This window comes from Anthonomus grandis, chromosome 4, assembly GCF_022605725.1.
Source record: "Anthonomus grandis grandis chromosome 4, icAntGran1.3, whole genome shotgun sequence".
Lineage (NCBI taxonomy): Eukaryota > Metazoa > Arthropoda > Insecta > Coleoptera > Curculionidae > Anthonomus > Anthonomus grandis.
In genome coordinates this window covers 37,388,263-37,415,059 of record NC_065549.1, presented here as the reverse complement: position 1 = coordinate 37,415,059, position 26,797 = coordinate 37,388,263, and the positions used below count along the sequence as shown (strand labels likewise).

The window sequence follows — 26,797 nt, the reverse complement described above, 5'->3', positions numbered from 1 at the left end:
ATCGATAACTCAGTGAATAACTTTTATGAAGTAGTTTTATATGCAATCTCACTCTATATACCAAAAAAAATATATAAACCTTCCAGGTTTCCTTGTTGGTTTTCCCCAGAATTAAGGAATCTTATTTTATCAAAAAAGACTGCTCATGCTAAACTCAAAAGTACTAACTTAGCTAAAGATTATATCTTGTTTGCTAACCTACATACTTAATGTAAAGTCTACTGAGCATAGCATTGCTCAGTAGACTTTACATAGACTTTACATTTTACGGAGATTTTACATTGCTACCTTAAATGAGTGAATTCAATCTGACACCACATAATTTTGGAATCATATTAACTCCCTTAATAAAAGTCATGGTATCCCAAATGCTATGTTTTTAAATGATATTTCAGCAGATTTGGGGGAGGATATTGCAAACTTATTTTCTATTTATTTTTCTAGTGTTTATCACTCTGATGAAGTTGATCTCACTAACTTTAATTTTCCAGTAGCAAATTCTGTCGACATGCCTTTTATCCAGTTCACCCTGTCTGAGGTTTTTGAATCTATATTTGGTCTTAAGGACAAACTGAGTTATGGTCCTGTTAATGTTTCTACCTATTTCCTAAAAAGATGTGTTTATAGTTTGTCTAGAGCTTTGAGTACATTATTTAATTTGTTTTTCAAATTACAAACTTTCCCTGAGAAATGGCGCGACAGCTTTATAACTCCTGTATTCAAAAATGGTGACACGGATGATGTAAAAAATTACAGGCCCATTGTAATGTTATCTGCTATCCCTAAGCTTTTTGAGCTTATCCTAAACAAATATCTTACTTGGCATTGTAGAGGTCTCTTGATCAACGAGCAACATGGGTTTAGGCAGGGTAAATCTACTTCTACAAACCTTGTATTATATCATAATCTCATTTTCAGGGCGTTCGAGAAGGGTCATCAGATCGACTCCATCTATACTGATTTCTCAAAGGCCTTTGATACAGTTATCCACTCATTGCTCATTTTAAAATTAAGATGCTATGGTTTCCCTAAGTGGTTTCTTTCTTGGTTAAATAGTTACATACATAAAAGGATACAATTTGTTAATGTAAGGGGTTCACTTTCAGTACCTATGTTGGTTACTTCAGGGGTGCCTCAGGGATCATATTTGGGGCCTCTACTCTTATTATTAACGATAGTTTTAGTATTATCCAATTTTGCAAATTCCTATTATTTGCAGACGACCTGAAGCTATTTTTACATATTTTAAACTTGTCTGATTGCCTGATGATACAATCAGACATAGATTCTCTATAATTGGTCTGTCTTTAATGGCTTACATCTTAATAAGGATAAGTGTTTGATCATTTCTTTTACTAAATCTAGAAAAGTTGTCACATTTGACTACCACATAAATGATAATATACTTTCAAGAGTATCGCTAATTAAAGATTTGGGGTGTTATTTGACAGTGTGACCTTGACTTTCATACCCCATAGTTTGTCTAGTAAAGCCCTTCGTACTCTTGGTTTTATAACTAGAAATACTCAAGACTTTTCAGTAGTTGCCTTTAAAGTTTTATATCTTACACTTATTCGTAGTGTCATGTCTTATTCTTCCATAGTCTGGTTATTATGACCATCTTTACAGTCTTGATAAGGTCCAAAATAAATTTCTCAGGACTTATACCTGGAGATTAAATATACGAGATGAGTCTTTATTGGAACTTAAGTCAAGGCTAAATATGACTTCTCTTGAGGACTATCGAATTAGGTGTGAGATAATATTTCTTCACAATAATGCTATTGATTGCCCTAAATTGTTATCGCGGAAAAACTTTAGGTGCAATACCAGAGTCTTTAAAGAGACGTCCCTTTTTCTGGTTGAATGTCACCAACCAAACTATGGTAAATTCTCCAATGAATCAACTCCACATGTTGGGAAATAGATTTAATCAGGCTCTTGACATAGTGGATTTAAGGCCTTCAAAACTTAAAAGGTGTCTGAGTGAGTTTACTCGTTGAGTACTATAGGTTAAGTATCAAATAATCTTGATTTTGATTATTTTAATAGTACGTTTTTAGTTGCTTTATATTTTTTTTGGAAGTTTTATCTTATTTGTATATCTTGGGCTGCTACATATTAAGATACATTTAGATAAATATATTGTTGATTTATAGAAAATTTAATTATTTAATAGATTAAGTTCATTATACAATATCTTATTAATATATTTGTTGATGGCAGAATAATTATATACATTTAGGGTTAGGATATAATTTATTTTGTAATTTTGTTAGAATGGGGACATCCCGTAAATAAATAAATAAATAAATTATAGAGATATCCTCCAAAATTGGACACCCTATACATTAAAAATGATTAATTTTTTTACCTTATGGATGCTTATTTGCTAAACACCTGCTTAATCAGAGGAAAAAAGAAACAATAAGGCAAACACTTTATGATGTATACTAAAATTACTTTCATAATGCAAAATTCATAAAAGATTATTAAGCTTATCGTAATTTAAAAAAAATCTAACACAATACCAATGCAAAATCACGTAGTTTTTAATATGCTGCAAACCGAATTTTCGCATTTATTTTAAATAGTTAATTTGTCTATAACAAAATATAATGTAGACTTAATAATCGCGTTATCTACTTTACGAAAACGTGTACGCTTGTGTTAAAATGTATCGCCAAAAGTGCCACGAAATAGTGATGATAGTGACGACTTTATTTAACGAATTTAAATTTTTTGATATTATTTATAAAAACAATATAAAAAGGTATTTAAAAACTTTTATTCTAGTAGTGAGTATTAGAATTTTGCCATGAAAAAACTTACGCTTTTAGTTTATTTAATTACGCTATTTTGTACGCCAGTGTTATTGAATCCAATTCAAACCTCAGCTTTAACTATAAGTGACTCGATTCAGTCATGTGACAGTCATATTTATTGTCAGGGTAAACTTCTGGATACAGTTCAGCGTTCTAGAATATTTTCAGACTCTAAAACTTTTGTTGATATGAGCCTAAATAGTTCACCTGAATTAATATTGCAATCGTTTGATAATTTTATGAACTCTACCAACAATTCCCCAACCAAAGAAGAACTTCTAGAATTTGTGAATATACACTTTACCCCGAGTAATGAATTAGAAGAGTGGAGCCCAAATGATTTTACCGAAAATCCTAAGTTTTTGGAGAAAATAATGAATGAAGAAATTAAACAATTTGCATCAGATCTGGTTAAGATCTGGCCTAGCTTGGGACGTAAGGTTAAAAGTCAAGTATTTAAAGAACCTGAAAAATACTCACTAATAGGTGTACCGAATGGGGTGATTATTCCAGGAGGGCGATTTAGAGAATTTTATTATTGGGATTCCTATTGGATAATCAAGGGTCTACTTCTAAGCGAAATGACTCAGACTGCTAAAGGAATAATTGAAAATTTGCTTTATATGGTAGAAAAATATGAATTTGTACCTAACGGAGGAAGAGTTTACTATCTAAATAGGTAAGTTTATTTATTCTTTGAGATAAATTGATATTACCTCAAAAGTTATCCATAATTAATATGTCAACGAGTTTAAAATAATATTGACAATAACAAACTAAATGTTCTATAGTAGTTTTGACATTCGATTCCTTTCATAGCCGCAGATTCGATAGCCAGACAGTACATTAATTTCACTATTTGTTTTCTGTAGACACATTATACACATATATTGAAACTATCAAAGAGGTTTTATACAAATAAATTAATAAATTAAACACCTAGTACTCAAAACCAAATATTGTTAAAGAGGTGAAAAAAAGGGCCTACTTTGGTTACTACTCTTGTTCCTCGGATTATGTTGAAGCTTCCCTGTCAATTTCTGCGGGTAAAATTGCAGCTGCCGGTAAAACATTAAAAAATAAAATGACCGCTGGCTCAGATGGAATTCCCAGTTTAATAGCTTGATTAAAGATTGTCCTAATCCTGCAAACCAGCCAGTTTCCCTTTATTTGGAAAACTGCCAAAGTACTTCCCATACACAAGAAAGATGACCTACAGAATATTGAAAGTTATCGTCCGATATTCATTCTAGGTAACTTTTCCAAAATCTTTGAGATTATTATTTACAATTCCATATTTCCTCAAGTTTAATCGAAACTATCAATAGATCAACATGCTTTCTATACCAAAAGAGCATGTATACTAGAGGATAAGTCTTTCTTCACTTCCAACATTTATCACATCAAATCGTTTTAATCTCCTGTAGTGTGTATTGCTTGTTTAGGATTTACTTGCTTAGCTTCTTTCACTTCGTTAATAGAGCCACTATACTTGTCACTGTTGGTGTAAAAGTTGTTCTGAACGTCCTTGTCTGCAATTGTGCTATTCATTTTTTAATAAAAACACTTTTTATCAGCCATTATAATGAAGTAAGAGATTCCAATTGTTACTTTGTAAACGATTCCACAGACGACAACATAAAGTAATTAAATTCTAGGTTAGGATTCGATAAAGAAAGACAGAGATGTCTTTGTAAAGCGACATTCTTAATTTGTCGATAATGTGATTATAAAAACATAATTCGTACTTTTACCAATGCGTAGGTACACCAATGTGTGGTAAATCCTAAGATTTACTGTTTGGTCGGGTAGAACTTCGAGATGGAAGCAAAATAACTAGATTTTTGGCTTTTACCACTTGATTTTGGTAAATCCTAGGTTTAGCGCGCTAATTTCAGGTTTCACCTAATTTGGGGCATTTAGAGTAACATATCTAGTAAATCCAGTTGTAATCTTTATATCCAGTAAAGCTGAAGCTGGTGTGCCCAACTTACGTTTCCTTGTAGGCGCCCTGCTTTTTTGTGGTTTATCCTTAAGTTATATTTTACTGCAAGAACATTGAAAATTCGAGTTGATACGTCAGATTTTAATTCGGAACAAATCGAATACGCCTTGTACTTTTTTTCAAACGAAGATAACGTTGACTTTGAAAAAATAACATTCTTAGTTATTTCTGATGAAGATCTTTTGTTAAAATAGCTATAAATGACCTGGACTAAACATGTTCATTAGTGAACTTGTTTCGTTAAAAAAAAAGTAAAAAAATTATTATTCCCATATACACCATACTAAACGTAGTCGAGATATAACACTGTTTCTATTTATAGATCCCAACCACCCCTCTTAACTCACATGGTTGGATTATATCTAAACTACACCGGAGATATCGAGTGGGTTCAGAAAATACTTCCCTTATTAGAAAAAGAGCTAAATTATTGGTTAAACCAGAAAACCATAAAAGTGGAAAAAAACCAGAAGACGTATTATTTAGCCCATTATGCTTCAAACAGCGATACACCAAGACCGGAATCTTATTATGAAGATATTAATACGTGTGAATATTTTATTCAAAATATTGAAAGGGTAAGTCGTAAGAATTATTCGATAGATAAAATAAATAAGAAATTGTGAAATTGGAAATCTACAATAATAAATTTCTTTTATTTTAGTAATCAAGCAATTATTAATAATGCGTGAACATATATTTTTGCAGCAAAAAAACAGAAATTTTATAAGGCTCTGGCCTTAGCTTATCTTTACAAACCTAAATTAAATCAAAAACATCTCGCAATAAAAATTAAAATGTTTAACTTTTCCATTAGAAAAAGCATATTTGTGAAAGCTCCAAAAATATCATAAATCTAACAAGTTTTTATTAATTTGATTTATATATTATTCCTAATAATTTTCTGTTACCTTGCACATTATTAGTAGTAGTAATGATGGGGAAACCACTATTCAGCATGTAGGCCTAAAAGTCTCTTTCCACCAACCTCAGTCATATACATCACTATTTACTAACCCATACTTAACTACTTAATTTTACTGCTTGATAACCCCTCATTTAGCACTTTTTGGCAAAATTGTGGTGTCAGGAGACAGGGCTGTCGGTCAATCCAGAAAAGACCGAGCTCATTCTCTTTACTAGGAGGCGGAATTTGATAGGCTTTAAACCTACCATTATGTATAAGACTCACCTAACTCTGAGGTAGCAGGTCAAATACTTGGGAGTTACTTTAGACAGCAAGCTCACGTTTACAACTCATGTAGAGCATGTAGTAAATAAGGCAGCAGCTCTAATATGGCAATTACGGTGAACAATAAGTACAAGATGGGGTCTTATATCCCATATTCTCCAGTTGTTTTATACTGCAGTGATGCGACCGAGGGTCTCATACGGATTCGTGGTATGGTGGCCAGCAGCATTTAAGGTTATCAATGCCTGCTCTCTTTGGGAATTACTGGAGCCTTGAGAACAACACTTGCGGCAGCCTCAATATTCTTCTTAGGCTACCGGAGCTTGCAGTCTGGATTGAGGGAGGCCACGGCGGCGCATAAGAGGATAAAGGATAGCGGAGAGTGGCGCAATGTTCACTTAAAACAAGGCCACAGGACGATTACTTTCAGGATGTGTAAGAACATCTCAATTCTGAGATCCAGATGCACCACAGCGAGTAGCAAACTAGTGGTACATAGATGGGTCATGAATGAAAAGGAGCAATTCGGCTGAAGCCGGAGTGTACAGGATGGAAACAAACACAGCGGAATTCTTTCCGCTAAGGAAACACACCACAGTTTTCCAAGCGGAGGGGTTTGCTGTACTTGAAGTAACAAAAAAACGGGAAGCATTGGAAGGTAACGGGGGGATTTGCATTTACTCTGATAGTCAAGCTGCTCTCAAGGCAATCCAGAAACCCAGCGCTAGTCCAAGAGTGCAAAGACGCATTGGGAAGCCTTTCGCAGCACACACCAAAGTGAGACTGAGGTGAGTCCCAGGACAAAGTTCAAGTTAAAAAAAGAAGAACAACGAAGAAAAAAAGAAGAACAAAATTCAGATAAGACAAAGTTCCGTTAGCCCCTTCGTAGGCCCTGAACCGTGCGTCGGTCTCAGTAAAAAACAAATCTCCCAGGCAATTAATAATTGGGCCTTACGAAAAACAAGGAAGAATTGGAAGACAAAAGGATATAGATAGGCCAAGGAGATGATATGAAATCATGATGATTCTAAAGCAAAGCGACTGCTAGCAACGACCCGACAGGGTATCAAAGATTTCGTGGGAATTCTAGGCATAACTGTCTAAACAGGCATCTATAACTTCTTTGTGTAACAGAAAGCCCGCTCTGTCCAAATTGCGGTACAGGAGAGGAAACTGCGTATCACATACTAGGTGTCTGTGATAGGTGGAGTCGCCTGAAAAGTAAAACTTTGGACAGAAACACACTGGAACTGGACACTTGAGAAGATTTTGAAGATCTGAACGGGGCAACGTGCAAGACTTTATTAAACGGGCCGATTAAGTTAAGACCGCGCATCGGGAGTAAAGGCTTAGAGCTGGGTGATTCTGGGGTTGGTGAAAAGGGACTGCTTAACCGTATTTGCAGAGCTCTAGCTGTTATTAAAGAGTAGTAGTAGTTGCCTTAAGAAAGTAGGCTATCCCAGCTGAAATTAGTCAATTTCTTTTCTGCTCTCAGGAGCACCACAATTAGAGCTCAGCAAACTTTGCACTAGGTACAGGTACCGGTTGAGTCAACAGTGACCTGTAATGACCCCTATCAGATCCGGTGTAACTTCCTTGTGTCGGGATAGTAACCAAGATAGCTTTGCTCTAGAGAGGTTCTCATACCTTTCCTTAATTTACTCCGATACCCAAGGGTCCCGAAAACCATTCGCATAAGTTTAGGAGAAATCATACTAGTAATGGTTTTTGACAATGATTCTTATCCTAAATTTTGTAGTACGTCTAAAAATGTGGGTAAAGATCTGTTTTAACGAATTATAGCATTTTTTAAACTGTAGTTCATACTATAGGATCTATTAGCAATTACATCTAATCATCCCCTAAAATACCTCACTCCAGCTAACCCTTGCTAAATCGTTATTAATTAACTAGGATTTCTTATTCCTAATGTATAAAAATATTTCCGATCTGATGGTTCATATAGCTGGGTGACTTAAAGGCAAGGTTCGCGAGGGAAACAGGAAGATTTCGTAAGTCATTTTCTTGTTAAAGAATTAATGGAAAATAATAAATGTCTCTATTTTTTTTAACTACTTCATCCGCCAAATGTCCTCCGATGACATTTATGCATTCTTGGAGTTGAGCCTAAAAGTTTTGCAAAGCTCATCAAAGCATGTCGATAGGATTGCTGTCATCTCGTCACGAATCCGTTGTTTGAAAACTGAGATTGGCCTGGGTAGATCAGTTGCACACTTTTGTTTTTAAATATCCTAACAAAAAGAAATCAGAGACGGTTAGGTCCGGGACCGAGGGTCTGATATCGCCAACTGATCTCACCGTTTCGAGAAATGATGGGAGCAAAGCATTGACATTACTCATTGAAAAGAGTATTTTTTCTTTTACTGAAAACGGTTAACTTAAATTATGAGGTAGTTTTAAATCATTTCAATGCATGGCCCAGAATCGGTAACGTCATTTTCAGCCTCATTCTCAAAAATAATATGGACCGATGGCTTATTTGTCGAAATTTCACACTATACTGTCACTTTATCAGTGTGTATCGCTGTATCTGTCTAATATCTAAAATTTTGTTTATTAACAAAATCATAGAAGTGAAAGCATCCTTTATCAGTTGTTAAATTTGTTGCTATTTTTTCAGTCTAGTAAGCATAACCCCACAAAATCGGATACGCTATTGATTATATAACCCGGATTAAGAGGAGATTTGACAACCTGTATGTTGTAAGAATGATTTCTGTAATGTGATGTGTGACGTATTCAAAGACATATGGCGTGATAAATGGCTGATCCACTTGGACTTTGTTGGACATATTTAATATTTTCAGAAGTACGAATTGGTACGTCTTTTTGGATCTTAGATCAAGTTTGTTCGAAGTTTTTTGTCCCTTTTTAATCGCGTTATCTGATGGAATAGTTTGGTGGGTGCTAACCCGTCGAACACTCTTACATTATTGTTTCTTCTTTTTGTTAACGACCTTCCTTTGCTTCCCATAAAGGGTAGGATTACTATGTTTGCAGATGATACCAATATTATTTGGCATGGAAAGCACTTTGATGCTGACTTGCTTTGATGGTTAGGGAGTGGTGCAATGCAAATCGACTTTTTAGAAGTTTTAATACATCAAAAACAAATCTGTTAAGTTTGAAATTTTCAATGAATTCTGTGACTATCAATGAGGAGCCGATTTCAACTCCACAGTGTTGCAGGCTTTTGGGATTGACAATTCATTGCAGACTCAAATTCCAGGAACACATAATTGAAGTGTGCATTAGGGTGTCTTCAGGTTGCCATGCTTTTAAAATAATTTCTAAGAACTTAGATGTTTACATTGCAAAAAATACTTATCATGCCCTTTTGGAGTCACATCTTTGCTAGGGGATTTGTTTCTGGGGATCATATGCTCACTATCTCTTTAATACAGTATTTGTTCTGTAAAAAAGAGCAACTAGAGCCCCTTGTGGACTAAGGTATCGTGTATCTTGTCGTCATCTTTCTATGCATTCTTTGTTGCTTATATACGCTTGAAACAATAACTATGGTATTCAAAACGCACCAGCAAGAAATTGTAGGAGGCAATTCATTGGGAATTCGCCTTACATATACCCTTCGGTTGCCCATTCCACATTCAGGGCAAGTGGGAAGCTGTTTTATTGTAGTAAAAAAGGGTTGAATCACCTTCCTCTTCTAATAACTCTTATATTAGATTTAAAAAGCATTTAAAAAGATTGCTAATTAGTAAGGTATATTATACATTAGACGAGTTTTTTTAAAATGATTTTTTGTCCTGATTACCAATCATGTATGTGTGATTTGAAAAAAAAGGATTAAAACTCTATTTGCTTTCTGATATCTACTAGTCCTAAGTCCCTTTACTGACTTAGATTTAATAAGGCTTTTGCCATAACTCTGTTTGGGACAATAAAGCTGCTTTTTGACTTTGAAACTTTTTTCTCCGCTACTTTTACTCGCACTGAAAGCCACACCACAAATCTTCCCGTTTTACTGTAGACAACCTGTATAATAAACACTTTGATCAACAGATCGTCCCCCAACAAGATTACGGAACTGATTGATTAATAATTGACTGATGATTTTGGAATTTTTGATAAAAATTATATAATAATTATCTTTTGATTAAACGCCTTTCCATTTTCCATGTATATTTTCATCTTGTGTTCAATCTATTATTTATTATTATCTCATTATTTGATAATCATACGTATTTGCCTAATTAACTTGCCAATATGAGAGAATTTTTATAAAATTACTACATCTTTAGGAATGAAAACCATTCTTCATTCTATTATTCTAATATTTTTTCCTGTGAAATGCAAATCATTACACATTAAATTTAATGTATGCTTTCCAGAAACATTGCTTCCAAGGATTAAAGAGTGGTGCTGAAAGTGGCTGGGATTTTTCCAGCAGATGGTTTTTTGACCAAGATGGTGGCGTAAAAACGAACTTAACCCATATCGATGCCCAGAGGGTTATCCCCGTAGATTTAAATGCATTTTTATGCAGTGCTTTTAGGCAATTAGCAAGGTAAGTTCTAATTAATAATTTAACGAATAAATTAATAACTTTTTTTTTTAGTTTTCATAGTAAATTGGGAGATACCAAAAAATCAATTAAATGGGCTCAATTATCAAAAGAATGGCTTTCGTCTATAGAGGAGCTCCTGTATGATAGCGAAGATGGGATTTGGTATGACTACGATATGGTTAGTTTACGAACACTAATGTCAATAAGAAATTCAAAACGTCTTAAACTAAAAATCTAGATTTTTATAAAAAAGCATAAAGTGTAGATATATCACATCATACGCTATGGTAGACAGAAATTTCCTTATTAGCTAAGTTTCGATTTTGCTCTTTGGAGAATACCTAATAATTAATGTATTATCTCTATGTTATGTATTTAAATATAAGAGAAACTGTAAGAATTGTTAAGAAAGCAAAACTGCTCAAAAATGGACCTGAAGTGGACAAGAAAAACGCTAGACCGATGATGGATATGACAGAATATATTTTTAGTCGTAGATACGTCCGAATAAATTTTGACATGGATAAAATGGGTGCAATTTGTAGGTATTATACTTGGTCGGTTTAACTCTATTGTCTGTGTTGTGTAAAAATTTGTCTGTATTACCTTGGTTTTCATGTTAAATACCTGAATTCTAAGCATAGTTGAGGTTCCCCAAGAACATTTGAGCCAAAGCTGAAAGAAGTAATTAATATATCTCCTAACTATCATTAAAGAAATCAAGATATCCGTCATTCTTTACCAAAACATGGAACCAAAAAAGATACCATATCTTTAAGATACCAAAAAAAATGGAAATTGAAATGGAATAATAATCTCCAATGTGTACCTTATGATTCAGTTAAAAATGTAAATGGTGTAAAATAGTAGCCTTCGTTTCTTGGACATCCCTATCAAACCAGACTTGGTCCACCCATTGCACGAGAAACCGACTCATAGAACAATTTTGAGTGCTGATTGTTGAGGCTATTTGATCCTTAAGGACATTCAACTCCTTTCCTTCTACAAATCCCTCCTCTTATTTTTTTATCGAAATTCCAACAAATAAAAACGTAATTTCAAGGTTTCTAACGAAAATAAATATCGAACTCCTAGTACGTTTTTCTTAACCGAACATACAATACTTATTTTGGAAAAGCGCAGATGCTAAATGTTGTAGTTCAAAATTGAGGAATGAATATTAAGTTCATAATATAATTGAATGACCTAGATGAAAAAGGGCCCATCTTTGAAAAAGTGGATTTTTCAGGAAATGCAAAAAATTGTATTTCGGATAAAGAAAGTAAAAATTTAATATATGAAATTGACCTATGTATTTGTGACATATTTCAAAATGTTTTTACACCAAATTTTTTTCTGAAAATATATGTCTACAGGATATACAGGGTTACAAAAATTCTAAAAATGGGCCCTTTTTCTTCCAAGTGATAATCTATTGAAGATTACAAAAGAACTACTAGAAAATAAAATGAAAAACAGGAAATGAAAAATATTTATTTGAAAATCTAATTACGTTTTTTTATACAGAAATATGTTTTCCATGAGCTAAGGGTCTTCCTGATCATCCTCGTGTGTACATGTAGCACCTGACAAGGTATCATAAAATGCGATAGCATTTTCATCTTTCAAAAACTTGCAAAGCTCCTTGATGTTTTGTAGTTTTAGGGAATTTATTGGTATATCACCAGAATAAGCAAGCTTTTCGGGTATAGGGACACGTTCAACGCCAGGTTTCAAAAGACGAAATACATCGGGACACACACCATTCAAAGAAAAGCTACCAAACATGAAGTACTTTGATTCAGCTTTAAAGTCAAAGAACTTGTATTTGGTTATTTGAAACTTTAACTTATTTGTGGTGAAGGTTTTTTTAAAAAACGGTTCAGACAATCCGGCTACAAAGTCCTTTACCATATTGCTTTTAAGCTCAACAACGGTAAATTTGGTACTTATGATGCTGTTCCAATTTGAAGGCGATTCAACTACTTCCCTTTTTCTTTGCATTTTTTCTATAACAGCAAAATGCCTGTCACAAGGCAGGAAACTGTGACCCCGTTGTGGAAAAAAATGCTGAACATTTTTAAACTTTTCATTAAGTACCAATGACTGCTAAAATTTTAGCATGTTTTGGTTATAATTCTGGCCCCTGCAACCGTCAGTAAATATATATAACTTTTTAACAGTGCTAGGTAGGAATGCTTCTATGTAATGGTTAAGTACAGAGAGAACTTCGTTACAGCCCCGCTTTGCAATATTTTCAGGCCAAGTATACATAATGCTCTTTGCTTTTTTGCCAGAGTAAATGGACATACAGTACAACCAAAGTTGTCTTTTATAAAAGACATCACTAGTACACATATGTGGACAGGGAATATTTTGTTTAAAGTCGAAGCAGAGAACTTCTGTAACTTCATTTTCTTTAGCTTTCATCAAACATTCTTGCATCTTTGTGTAAAATAGCTTTGCTTTTTTCTTATGTAACTTAAGATCTATTTCATAACCTCTTCTTAATGCGCCATTTTTTTCGCGGGAAATTTTGGCCTCTATTTCTGAACACGTAGTACAAACATCTGAACGAGGGCGACCAAACGTGTAGTTGTAGTTGTCACGAAAATACTGTAGATAAAAAAAATATTTCACTTCACATTTCAATTTTTGGAAATTCAGATCATTTTGTTTGGCGTCGAGTAGGACTTCTGGGTAATGTTTTTCCAGAAACATTTCATACATTTCTCAGCATTGGTGACAGATACCTTCTTCGCTCACCGCTTGGTCCATAGTGCACAATATAATATGGAAAACTTTGTATATGTGCATCAATATTTTGAACAACAATACCAGATAATTTGTTTTTTCGGTTAGTGTGCTTGCCACGATTATCGGTTGGCACAGCGGCTAAAGTCTTGCATGCTCCAATATTTCGCACCCTCTTGGCTCCAATTCCATGCAAACTGGCAAAGCCTTCACGACATACAGATAACACCCTTTCACCGACATGCACTTTATACGAAAAATTAAACTTCTTCTTGAACAGTCTCTTTCTTTTTCGGTTTACTGACGATACTGTGATAAGAGGTTGTAAGTGAACATTCTGGGCCCCATGATCTCCAATCTCATTAAAATTTTTCAATATACGAGCCATCTCTTCTTTTGATAATGATGTAAGACATTTTCGTTTACATCTACACAAAAATAAGATATATTTTAAAATACAACATTCTTTACAATCCTAACTTACCTGCATTTTTGACCTGTTTGTCTAGCAGCTTTTCTTCCTGATTTACCAATGTACTCCTCGCCTTTTGCCTTTAACTTTTTATTTTTGACACTTTTCCACTCTTCAATTTTCCTCTTTCCAATTTTATAACACTTGTTTCCTCATTTTCTAAGACATCCATGATTATATGAATCAAGAAACAAAAATCCAAAAACCACACTGATATTTTATTGTTATTATTATGATTTGAAGGTTATGTTTACAAATATCAACACAAATTATGGGTATTTAACTTGGCGAAAGAAAGGCCCAAATGTAGCAGATGGGCCCTTATTTTTCTCAGCAGAGAAAAACAGCTGATTCAATCCGTTTTAGAGTACGTTTAGTGGGCCTTTCTTCTACTCGGTATATGCCAACTTTAACAAGGAATCAGAATTCATAAAAAACGGGTTTTCGACAAACTGCACAGATGGGCCCTTTTTCGTCTAGGCTATTCAATTGTCAACTTCAAAGCTATAGTGGCACTCCTCCTTGTTTTTTTTTTTGGGCTTAGCATAGCTTATTTAGTTACTCATTCCAGTATAGGAACCATATGAGCGATATGAATCAAACTAAAGTAAATTTTTGAAAGCAATAATTGCAAAGATGAAAAATGTTCAAGTATAAGAAAGCAAATGGTTTATAACGAGTGAATGAATTATATTAGCTAAAGCTTTACGTACTACTTCCTAATCGCGGATATTACATTGTTATTCTCTGCTTGCTACCAAGTACGGCGTCTTTATCGTTATCAGTGCCTTCAAAATCTGGATGCTACAAGGCCTTAGCAATGATTCAAGCTTCAATATATCTGGAACATCATCCAGTGTCATCCGACACCATTTCAGTATAAGATAGCATCATTTCAACAGAGTGCTCGATTATTGTCCTTTTCTTTGACTGCAATTTATTCTACGTGTGTCAACAGATTCTCGAAAAAGTGTCTTAAGCTAAGGCTGAATTCAATAACCCTCATCAGCGATTAAAATGTTAGTCTCTGTACGTCGCATTACTCCCTTACGTTGGAATTGTTCCAGATTCGGCTCTCATGTACTGAACGAGGCTAGCTTATATTCTGGTGAATAGGGGAAAATGTTGTACCTTGAGTCACTTTTTGGTTTTTTACTTTTCTACATTCTAGAAATATATATTTACGAAATTTATTCCATACATTAGTTATACTAGCTCTTTGCCTACGTAATTTGAGTTTTTAAACAGAATTTTAACTTACCAGTTCTTTGAAAAATCCGTTTTAGCTAGCCCTTAAAAGATGACCCAAGGTACAAACGAGTAATGTACCTTGGACCAGTATAATGTTGTACCTTGGGTCAGTTATAAAAAAAAGGAATGGAAACGAATTTTTAAAGATTTTTATTAAATATCTTAAAGACATACAAAACGTTATTAATCGAATGAATATATTTGCAAACAAATACTTATTTAACATTAAATCCACTAAATTCAACATCAAACTGGAGGTGAGCATCATGACGTGCAGTTCCGTTTATTTTGTGCGGCTGCGGAAGCTTACGTATAATATCACTACGCAAAAAATTATAGGTCTCGGTTGAGTCATTTATAAATTTATTAGTGCTTAAAATTTTACGTAAATATTTGAGTTCATTATGAGTCCCACTATTTAGTATTTTGGCAACATAATAAGTGAACGATTTCTTTCTAGCAACTTTCACTAAAACGAAGTCTTCTTGTTGAATATCAAAATCTTCAGATAAGCTACTAAGTCCTCAAATACTTCTTCATCACTACTTGAAGTTGATCCGTCATCATATATAGCAAGGTTTTTTGGTACTTTTTTTAAAACACGTTCTTCAACTATTCTCTTAGTAACTGCTTGAACTTTTCCAGATGATGCATTTGTTAAAGTCTTTCTCTTTTTAAGGCCTTCTATTTCATCTTTCTTTGGAGCATCAGTAAGGATACGTGACTTTCCTCTAGCTCTACCTGACTTCATTTTGCGAGCCGGTGCTTTCGGACAAGGCCGTAACATTTCAGGTGTAATAACATTTCCTGACGTTCCTCCTTGAAATAAATTTGATGTAGCGGATTAAAGCCATCAATTTTCTGAGCCGTGACTTCAGCTTGTTCCCTATTTGGTTTAACGTTGACTTGTTTACGACCGTCAGTAGACTGATCTAAAGGACGATCGGTCATATATGATGACAAAAACTCGCTCTCTTCAAAAATATTTTCATTGACTGGATAAAGACCACTTACTTCAAACCCTTTCTAAATATTGGATGTAGTAAATGCTTTTGGAAATGCCTTGCCTGCAAGCTCAGCTACATCATAAATCGTAATGGTTTGTCCTGGATGCATAATCATCTACTACAAGCGGCATTATAATAAGTTTTCATGGGCCTAAAAACTGTTCTGTCGAGCGGTTGCATTTTGTGACTAGTATGGGGGTGGAACGTAATCGGAATAATGCCATTTTCTATGCAAAAATGAATAGCTGGGACATTCACGTGGCTATCGTGATTGTCTAAGACTAGTTAGTATAACTGTATCTTTAATTGATGGTTTCACATGATTCTTGAAGTCATTTTAATATTGCAAAAACTATGTTTCGTTTGACCAACCGGACGGATTTGCACCTCCTATGGTTCCAACTGGACAACCCTTATGCATATGGGCCCTCAAATTTACTCTTGGAAATATCATCATGCGCGGGATGTGATTGCCAATTGCATTTATAAAGTGTAACGTTTTGTCCTCGTTCTGCACTGGTCATTTGAGCCAACTGTTTTATTCCCTTGGGTCCGATTATTTTTGGTGGCACATGGACAGTTGTTAGATCTGTCTCGTCGTAGTTCCAAATTTTTTCTGGTGTGAAATTGCCGCGAAATAGGCCTTCTTTGTAATTGCTAAAGAAGGTAGTTACGTTTGTTTTATTAAAGGACGTTGATCGGGCCAAACTCGTAGGCTTGGGTTTTCGAAGAGACAAATCTGCATGTCTTTTAAGGAACTGCCTTAACCGTTTCTTTTCAGCTATCTTATATTGGTCCGAAGAAGGCGGATTATAACTTATTATTTGCAATTGCATACTGGTATGCTAAGGTACGAACATCTATTTTAGTCAACCCCCATAATGCAGGCGTGCAGCAGTGAGAAGATAGGTGAGGTCATTATTTTCAGTGACCCAAGGTACACAACGGTATTATTTCAGCAATTCTTTGCTTTCTACTTTTAGGTTATGCCTTTAAGTAAAAAATACTTTCATTAACATCAACCTTAAGACACCTGTTTTCAATTGTAATAATAAAAATAATTATAATGGTAACAATTTAAACGGATGTTGACGGATAACAAATTGTTCAATAAATTACTTACGACGATGCAAAACACAATACACTCTATAGAAACCCGCACGACTGATTTTTGTCATATATATGTAGCTGCCACCTATCGACTGTATCTTTAAACAACTTATTTAGACACTTGGAAGAAATATTAACAGTGAGTAGAAAATAAAATACACTGACCCGAGGTACAGACCGGTCCAAGGTACAACATTCTTCCCTACTTACATTGCACGTTCAAAGTTATTTCTTCTGTGCAGTTTATGTATTCGTCTCCATGTACTTTAGGGTTTATAGGTGCTATAGGTTTCTCTATCTTGATGTGTGATGTGTGAATACTCCAGTTCTTCAATAGCACTCGAAAATATAATACTTATGTCTTTTTTGGAGACTTTTAGGAAACTGAATACCAGGATTGGTTTGTTGAATTTTTTTTTACCACCATTTGCACAATGCGAGGTACAGTCGACTGTTCAATGCCTAGCTCTTTGCCAATTTCGCTTTGGAAACCTCCCAGTCGTGTAAAAACAATAAAATCATTCCATGTGAAATTCACAGAGCCACTAATGGTTATAAGTCTAATGCTACTAGACAGCAATGTTACTTTTACTCAAGTAAATGCTTTATTTTGTAAGCAGAGGATTTGTTCTCTTCATATAAGCAAGCATACAAAGGTGCACCAAAAACTTTCAAACTTAACTTACTTAACGCGAAGATGGCAGCACTCGTCAATAAAAGCTAGTAAATCTGACTGCTTACTTTCTGATTAATATTTACTAAATTGTAGCCTGCGTTTTTGTGAATATTTAAATAATTGTAATACAGCTGTTATTAAATATGTATTTTTAAAATACACCAACGTAAATCAGAGATGAGTTGGACGCTGTATACGGTAACTGACTAGTAAACGCACCATAATTTATCGCAGTAAACTTTTGAGAGCAAATAACGATGTTAAGGAAAAGTGGTTACAAGAAAAATCTGTCAAAATCGAGATATTGCAAGAAAAACACGACAGCTTTAACCTTCATAAGAAAATAAAGGAAGCAACAGGAAGATATCAAAGACGAGATCCACGACTGGAATGACAACATCATTACCGCGACTAATAAAAAATTTATAAGATGGAAGCAGTACATGGAAGAACTTGTTCGAGACAAAAACATTGATAATGTGCCTCGGTGAGGAAGGGTCTATCATCACACAGTAGGAAGTGGAAACAACAAAGTTCTTAAAGCCTGAAACTATTGGACCCAGAACAGATAAAACTGTTGATCAACCTCTTTAACAAAATTTAAGCAAGCGGACAAATACCAAACGACTGGCTGCTATCGACATTTATCCTGCTTCTCAAAAAGGCTAACGTAACTAAATGCTCCAATCACAGACTAATCAGCTTAATGAGTCACATTCTGAAAGCGTTTCTTAATATCATCCAAGTATACATAAGAAAAGAGGGCACCCGAGAACCTAATTTTCCATACAGGCCCTGATTTAACAAGCACGGACGCCAATGCAGATGTATTTGCATGCTTAATAGATTTCGGAAAGGCCTTTAATAAACCTCAACATGGTAAACTCATTTCGATCCTACATGACTCAGGAATTGACGATAGAGTCACAGAAATTAATCAAAGCTATACTTACAAAAGCAACAAAAAGCCATTGTTCGAATAAAAAACGGTTAGAGGAGTTTGACACAAGAAGAGGAGTGCGTCAAGAATTTATACTGTCGCCTCCTCTATGCAACGTGTACTCAGAACCTTTATTTAAAGAGGCACTAGACAACATAGAAGATGGAGTTGCATAATAAATAATAAATAAACCAATGTAATGCTGATGAGATGATCCTTATAGCAGAACTGCTAAAACGTTAACGTCAAAGACTTATTGACCATGTAGAGATTACGGTATAAAGACAAACTGTTAGAAGATTCATATATTAATTACCAGTAAAAACGTCAGCACTGTTTACCACTAACAATACAGCTTTCATAATGGCCGAGACTGTTACATATCTGGACTGCACCTTGAATCAGGAACCAGTCTTTATCAATCTCGAGAAATAAAATGCCGAATCAAAAAAGCAAGAGGTACATTTACCAAAATGCGTAACATATTATGTAACCTATCCCTCAATATCTCTCAATCCGCTTATAAAGGGTAAAAGCGTGGACATTTGAGATGTTGTGCTTTTGCCGCATACTCAGGATCCCATGGATACACCACATGTCAAACGATATTCTAGATATAATGGTAAACTAGAATATCTAACAAATATCAAAGACAGAAGATTGTATTACTTCGGACATATCATGTAAAATGAAAAGTACCACCTTCTTCAACTCATCCTTCAGAGGTGAAATAGAGGGTCGAAGGTCAGCAAAACGCACACGAATATCGTAACTGCAAAATTTACGAACATGGGTCGGAATGACATCAACAGCTTTATTCATAGCGTGATCAAAGTGATCAAGTGATCAAAGTATTGTGGACCAACGTAATGGCCAACATCGACAGAGGATAGACACTTTAGGAAGAAGAAGAAATTTTGAAGAGCCGAATTTAAATATGGCCGTACCAATTTGGAAGTCAACTAATTGTAACATCACCAACATTCTCAAATGGTTATAAACATATTCATCACATATTAAATCAAGATTTAGAAAGCTCTCCGTGGGTTGGGTGGATCGTTTGTTCGACAATTTGTTAAAATGAGCGATACCAATGCTCTGTTGGTGCAGTTAAGAGTCAATTAATCACGAAAGGGTAATCAGCTCCAAAGAAGACTGTTTCCGGCTTGTAAAACAAGTCTCATACAGTTGCCATGGTGGAAATCTATAAATAACGGTTTGAACTGCTTGATAACCCTCCTTACTCACCAGATCTATCCCCAAGGAATTTGTTTGTCTTCTTAGCTTAAGTTTTATAGTAGCTAAAAAAAAACAAATTTCTTGGGGATAGATTTGGTGAGTAAGAAGGGTTATCAAGCAGTTCAAACCGTTATTTATAGATTTCCACTATGGCAACTGTGTGAGACTTGTTTCCAAGCCGAAAACAGTTTTCTTTAAGACTTGTTTCCAAGACAGGGTTTTTTTTAAAATAAGGAGGCAACCTTCCTGAATAATTGTTTAGCAGAGAAAGATGCCAATTTGTATTAAAATGTGTTAAAGAGATGGATGTATCACTGGAAGAAGTATGTAGACTTACAAGTATACTCTCTACTTCTAAGACCTTCAAACCTTTAACGCTTTGAAAATGCTATAGCACAATAATTAGTGAAACTTGAATGACAACCGGTTCTACATAGATATCCAGGAATCACGTTTGAAATACTTAATGAAAATTAATAATTTGCTTTTTACTGCCATAAATTTACTATAAATCCTTCGCTCTCGAATTTATTTTCATTATTTAAAGAGATTTGGCTACAATTAACAAAAATATATTTTAAGGTTTTACAACGACACAGAAAAATGTTTTTCCCCAGCAACTTCGTGCCCTTATGGACAGGTTCATATAACGTTGTGCTGAGAAATAAATATGGTCAAAGGGCTGCCGATTATTTCAACACCAATCGAATAGGCGAATTTAAGGGAGGAATTCCTGCCTCGTTGGATGACAATAACGAGCAGTGGGATCTTCCGAACGCTTGGCCACCACTGCAAGAATTTGTTATTTTAGGTAAGTATAGGACTAGATTTTCCACTTTCCACAGAGATATAAGCTATAATATAAAGTAAATATATATATTATAAGATATAATATAAAGTAAAAAATAGATACTTTTCCATAAAATGCCTTAGAAAACCCTCAAATATTTTAAGCAATCATATAAAAGATCGTAGGGGATATACGAGGTCGTTTAGATTTAAAATTATCTATCCATGGCGATATTAAGCCGTTCATGTGGACGATGAAGAAGAAGTTGTGGTAAGAGTAACTGAAAATTCTACAACATTTCTCTAGAACGACGTAGTAAATTTTGAATTAAAAAAAAAACAAGAAACTATTTCTACAACACTTTACTAAGAATATAAGGTATCAGTTTTGTAATCTCTTCGAGAACGCTAGACTAATAACCCACGTTCCATTTATTTTCTCATATGTAAAGCGAATTTTTCATACATTCCACTACAATCCCAGTCTGGCCTCGCCTCGGGCAATGGAATGAAGTGGGATATCCATGGATGCTGTATATGTATTTTTCATAGCCCCTGTTATACTCTGATAAAGTAGTTTTTGTATTTTACTTAGCATATATCTTGCTGTTATTTGCATTGTCTTTGGCCACTTTGTCAGAGCTATATACATAATGGTTGGTGGCACTACCCTGGGGCAGTATACCATCTTAAGCAGCATACCTATCTATGCATTCGTCTAAATATCATAAGTACGATTTCCGAACGCATGATTGTTTTATCCCATTGTTGATTCTAGCTTATCTTGGAGTCTAGAGTTAGGCTCAAGTATTTGACTTATGAATTATTTGACTTATAAGAATTTCTATACCTTGTAATGTTAGAGGTATCTGTTGAACTATGTTGTGTAAACAGATTGGTTTTGAAGACAAAGACGATTAATTCCGTTTTCCAGACTTGCGTATATACGCACCCTGGATATATATTACCACCTCACCAAAATTTAACTTTAAGCAAGATTGGCCCTCATCGTCTCAGTTAGCACATTGGTTTATTTACTAGACTTCTCAGCAACACGGATCACAAATCAGCAAAAAGGACTAGACTTCTAGTCCTTTTTGCTGATTGAGGGATACCGTCAAGGCTATCAGATTTGTAAGGCTGAAATGTGCTTATCCCTCATTTCATCTTCTGAAATGTGACTACCTCACTTCTCAGTTTTCCCAACGTTCTCTGTTATAGGCTGTTTCTAAAGTGGCCTCATAGCCAAGTATTTGATCTATTACGATATTTCGGAAAAAGTGAGCCAGAAATAATTCGGTCATAGTGTCTCTTCCTGTAAGTGTGTACTCATTGTTTTTTTTTACGAATTTAGCTTATGACATATCCTTGTTCTTTAGCGAGAATTCATTTCATGCTTTGGAAGTCCAGGCCAAAAATGCCAGGTTTCTTATAAAAAATCATCAATTTCAACATGGATTTTTGTAAATACTATTCTAGATTATTTCAAATGTCACCTCGCCTTGATGGTTAAAAGATATAAAGCCTATCTGAGAGAAAAACTTTCAGATGATGGCTCAGAACTTTTTAGAAGTCCCGGAAGGCTTAATACGTTATATGGTTAATTTTATATTGTTCTCCATCTTCTAAAATAAATGACTTTTTAAATAAACTTGACACCATACTGTACGAAATTTCCTCTAATGCTAAAGTGGTTATTGCGGGTGACTTTAATATTGATTTTTGTAATGAAAACCAGATACACTCTATAATGCTCAAGAATATGCTAACACCTTATGGGTTAGTAATGCATATGGATTCACCTACAAGAATTACTGATAGTACTGAGTTAACTATTGACTACATTTGCTCAAACATTGAGAAAGTTGCGTGTACGGTATTCCATTCAGGATTATCTGATCAGGAGGCAGTCTCAAGGTCTCCTCAGAAAAAATCTCTGTGTCGGTCAGGAAAAATTTTCAATACAAAATCGTTTAATAAATTTCAGAATTTGTGCCAAAATGTAAATCGATCTCCTGATCCTATTGCAGCTTTTCATAGAGTTCTGGTAGACCTTTAGGCATGCATTTCCATTAAGATGGATAAAAAGTAAAAAGAAAAATATGAAACTCTTTGAAGGGGTCTAAGAAAATCGGCAGTAAATTTACCCTTAATTATATGCGAAAGTTTTTTAAAGTTGAGTGATTCGTTGCATACTGCAATAGGTTAAGAAATCTATACAAAAAATTAATTAAACTTGCAAAACAGAGTTACTACAAAACTAGATTGCATACATCGAAAAACTTACAAAAATAGAGGTGGAGTATCATAAATGAGTTTCGACATAATGGTAAGTCACTACAAGCAAAAGAGATCGAAGTTGATCGGAATACTTTAAATACTTTCTATTGTAACGTGGCTAGTAACATTTTGTCAGATATAGATCCCTTAGAGTTTGTGTCTGTTATAACTGTTCCAAACTCTTTTCATTTCGAAAATGTTGAGTCGTGTGAGTTATTAGAGGCTCTCAATGATATAAAAATAAAATCATGCGGCAATGATGAGATTACGACGGAAATCTTAACGAAATTACCACATGATGCACTTATCTCATTGTGCTCGTCGATAAACAGTTCTTTTGAGACAGGTAATTTTCCCGAATATCTTAAATCGTCGATTGATATTCCGCTTTACAAGGATAGAGCTACAAGTGATCCTGCAAATTACAGGCCAATTTTCCTACTACCTACACTTTCGAAGGTTATTGAGAAAGTGGTAATAAAGCGCATGTGGAAATATTTAACAAAATATAAGCTCCTAAGCAATATAGATTCCAATCCTCTAAAAGTACACATAACGCCATTCTTTCTTTTTTGGATAGGGTATACTCTGAGCTTAATGGAGGTGAGGCTATAGCGGCAGTATTTTGAGATCTGTCGAAGGCTTTCGACTGCGTCGATCACTCGCTTTGGCTTTACAGAGTCTGTCTTGTCGTGATTTAAGTTTTACTTAAGTCATCGAAGCCAATCTGTTTTGGTGTCTGGTTCAATGTCTTCATCTTCTGGAATTAATTGCGGCTTACCTCAAGGTTCGGTATTGGGTCCCCTGTTATTTTTAATGTACATTAACGATCTCGTTCATTTAAATATCCTGGGTGAAATTATTCTCTTTGCGGATGACACATCTGTCGTATGGCACCACAAAAACTCAAACACTCTTGAAAAAATAATCTCGGAAGACCTCACAAAAATTAAAAGGTGGTGTGATGCAAACCGCCTTGTTTTTAATGTTGGAAAATCGAATATAGTAAGTTTTAAATGCAATATAAAAAATATAAAACTTAGGGATAATCCTCTTGACAATAAAACTGTATCAAAATTTTTAGGAGTTCACATTGATAGCCAACTGCGTTTTGAAGACCATATCTTTAAATTAAGCAAAACACTTTCTTTAGGTTGCTTTGCAGTTAGGTGTGTTAGGTTGGAGTTGGGAGTTGAAATGGCTAGGACAATCTATTTTTCTCTTTTTGAATCCCATCACAGAGCCAATATTTATTAAAAATACGTTTTATACTTCAAAAAAAAACAGTTCGTTTCTTGGCAAATGTTCACCTCTAGAGCGCATTTTAAAATACTCCGAATTTTGACACTTGCTTCGGTATACATACTTGAGACAGCTAGTCTTATCTATAAACACTACAATCAGAAAATAAATAATAACAGAGCCAACCTTCCAACTCGACAAGAATTTACTGTTCCCTTACCGATTCCGAAAAATACTCTTACTCACAAATCATTTATATATGAGGGAAGGAAAATATTTAATCATCTTCCTGAGAATATTAGACGTGCTGTCTCTGTCAGGCAGTTTAGAGGAAAATTAAAAACTCTTTTATAGAAGGAGTCTTATAGGGAGAGTGCGGCGGCGGTGTTCTGTGACTTATTTAAGGCGTTTGACTGTGTAAGTCACAGAATACTGCTGCAGAAGCTAGAAACCTATGGATTCAGAGGAGTTGCTCTCGACTGGTTTCGTTCTTACCTATCTGGAAGAACACAAAGGGTATTCTTTGACAATGATATGTCATCCCGTCTGGATATGGACGCTGGTGTACCCCAGGGTTCTGTTCTTGGACCAATATTGTTCCTGCTATATGTCAATGATATCTCTCAAATTCTAATTAGGGGCAAATTTACTATCTTTGCGGATGATACAACATTACTTTGGCATGACACTGACACCAAGAGATTAAGGAATATCGTTGATGAAGATTTAATTCTTGTAAAGTCATGGTGTGAAACTAATAGATTAACTTTTAATATTTCTAAAACTAATATTTTAACTTTTAAATGTAACCTTGGAACTGTCACTTTGCAAAATGAAACAATAAGTCCTTCTGAAACATGCAAATTTTTGGGCCTGACGATTGATAAGCAATTAAAATTTGAAAATCATATCTCCTCTTTATTAGGGAAGTTATCATCCAACTGTTATGCTATTAGAGTAATAACACATTCTCTGGGACTTGATGTGGCCAAAATTGCCTACCAAGCTCTTATTGAGTCTTATCTGAGATACGGTATTGTGTTTTGGGGTGTGTGCTCTCAGTATTTGTTCAGCTCTCTATTTATTTTGCAAAAAAGAACCATACGCTACATGTGTGCAGCTCCCTTTCGTAGCCCCTGTAGCCCCTTATTTTAGCCCCTTATTTTTAAAACACTCTGTCCTGACATTTCCATGCCTTATTATTTTAGAGACTGTTTGTCTTATCCATAAAAAATATCGATATCAGCTTGGCCCCCCTTCTCGGGTTACAATCTCGGAACAACCTTCTCTTTACCTCTGCCTGTCCCAAAAAGTGAGTAGTCTTTTGTGTACGGGGGCAGAAGGCTTTTTAACCACCTACCCCTTTATATAAGGCTAATAAATTGTGAAAAACGTTTTAGGAAAAATATAAAGAAACTCTTGCTTGCTAAAGCATTTTATTCTGTAGACGAGTTTTTAAATACAATTTTTTGACAGTGAAGAGTTTTGCGCAGCGTAATGTGAATTCTTACTACCCTTTCTTTGGGTGTGTTCTATATTCTATGTATGTGAGAATTGTTAACATTTTTATATTTTTGTAAAAGATTATATTGTCAACTATCTTTAAGATTTTATATAATGCTTTGTTAACAACAGATGATGTTACGTAACAATAAAGCTATTTTTGACTTTGACTTTGACTATATACCATCGGAGAGTTTTTTGATAGAAGATTTTGAACATGTATATATGTATATACCCACCTAATTGAGAACCTAGCAATTGTATTTTAAGCATATGTTTATACTTGTGTCCATTTGTTTTTTGTTTTTTAATTTAAAAAGTGTTATTGTACTCTACCAAATTTTAATCTGTGGACTGTCTTTTAAATGTTTTGTATATAATTGTACTTATCCAACTTCTACATGTTTTTAATTTTAAAGTTTTAATTTAGTTTAGTTTGGGGTATAATTACAAATAGTTAGATTGTTACGATTTAGTCATTAGCCTGCTTTTGTTGATAGAAAATTTTGTATTTCTAAACGATAAAGTATATTCTTATCTTATCTTAATTTAATCATTATTGGCGGAGGCATCGAATATCCCTTGCCTCCTGTAGTTTGGGTTTATTTCTTTACGAAATACTGAAATAATTGTTATACTAATATTCTAGGTTTATGGAACACTGGTAACAAAATGGCTCGTAAAATAGCTCTTACATCGGCCGATCAATGGATCTACGCAAACCTAAAAGGATTCAAGGAGCAAACTGCCATGTTTGAAAAGTACGACGCAATTAAAGTAGGTCAATATGGAGGAGGAGGTGAATACGAAGTACAAAAGGGTTTTGGTTGGACCAACGGAGTAGCTTTAAATTTGATTAATATATTTTATACTAATAATAGGCGTAGAAAAATAGGATGATGTTGGTTAGTTAAATATTTTAATATGATTGAAGCACAAAATAAACTAATATGATGAATAGTA

General features: G+C 34.5%; 2 protein-coding genes across 3 annotated transcripts in view; one reads left to right on the top strand and one right to left on the bottom strand.

The window, feature by feature from the left end:
• Positions 1-26,797, bottom strand: part of LOC126735171 (dynein regulatory complex protein 10-like) — a 73,108-nt gene that overhangs the window by 41,882 nt on the left and 4,429 nt on the right. The window lies entirely within an intron of this gene.
• Positions 2,560-26,797, top strand: LOC126735169 (trehalase-like). The gene is made up of 6 exons (XM_050439117.1): positions 2,560-3,504; positions 5,153-5,408; positions 10,396-10,571; positions 10,623-10,749; positions 20,603-20,831; positions 26,484-26,797. The coding sequence occupies exons 1-6, from the start codon at positions 2,819-2,821 to the stop codon at positions 26,732-26,734; spliced, it is 1,725 nt and encodes a 574-aa protein (XP_050295074.1). The 5' UTR covers positions 2,560-2,818; the 3' UTR covers positions 26,735-26,797.

Coding starts and splice junctions, on each gene's coding strand:
- LOC126735169 (XM_050439117.1), top strand. CDS start 2,819: ATGAAAAAACTTACGCTTTTAGTTTATTTAATTACGCTATTTTGTACG. Junction 5,409..10,395: donor TTATTCAAAATATTGAAAGG/GTAAGTCGTAAG, acceptor TATGCTTTCCAG/AAACATTGCTTCCAAGGATT. Junction 10,750..20,602: donor TTTGGTATGACTACGATATG/GTTAGTTTACGA, acceptor ATATATTTTAAG/GTTTTACAACGACACAGAAA.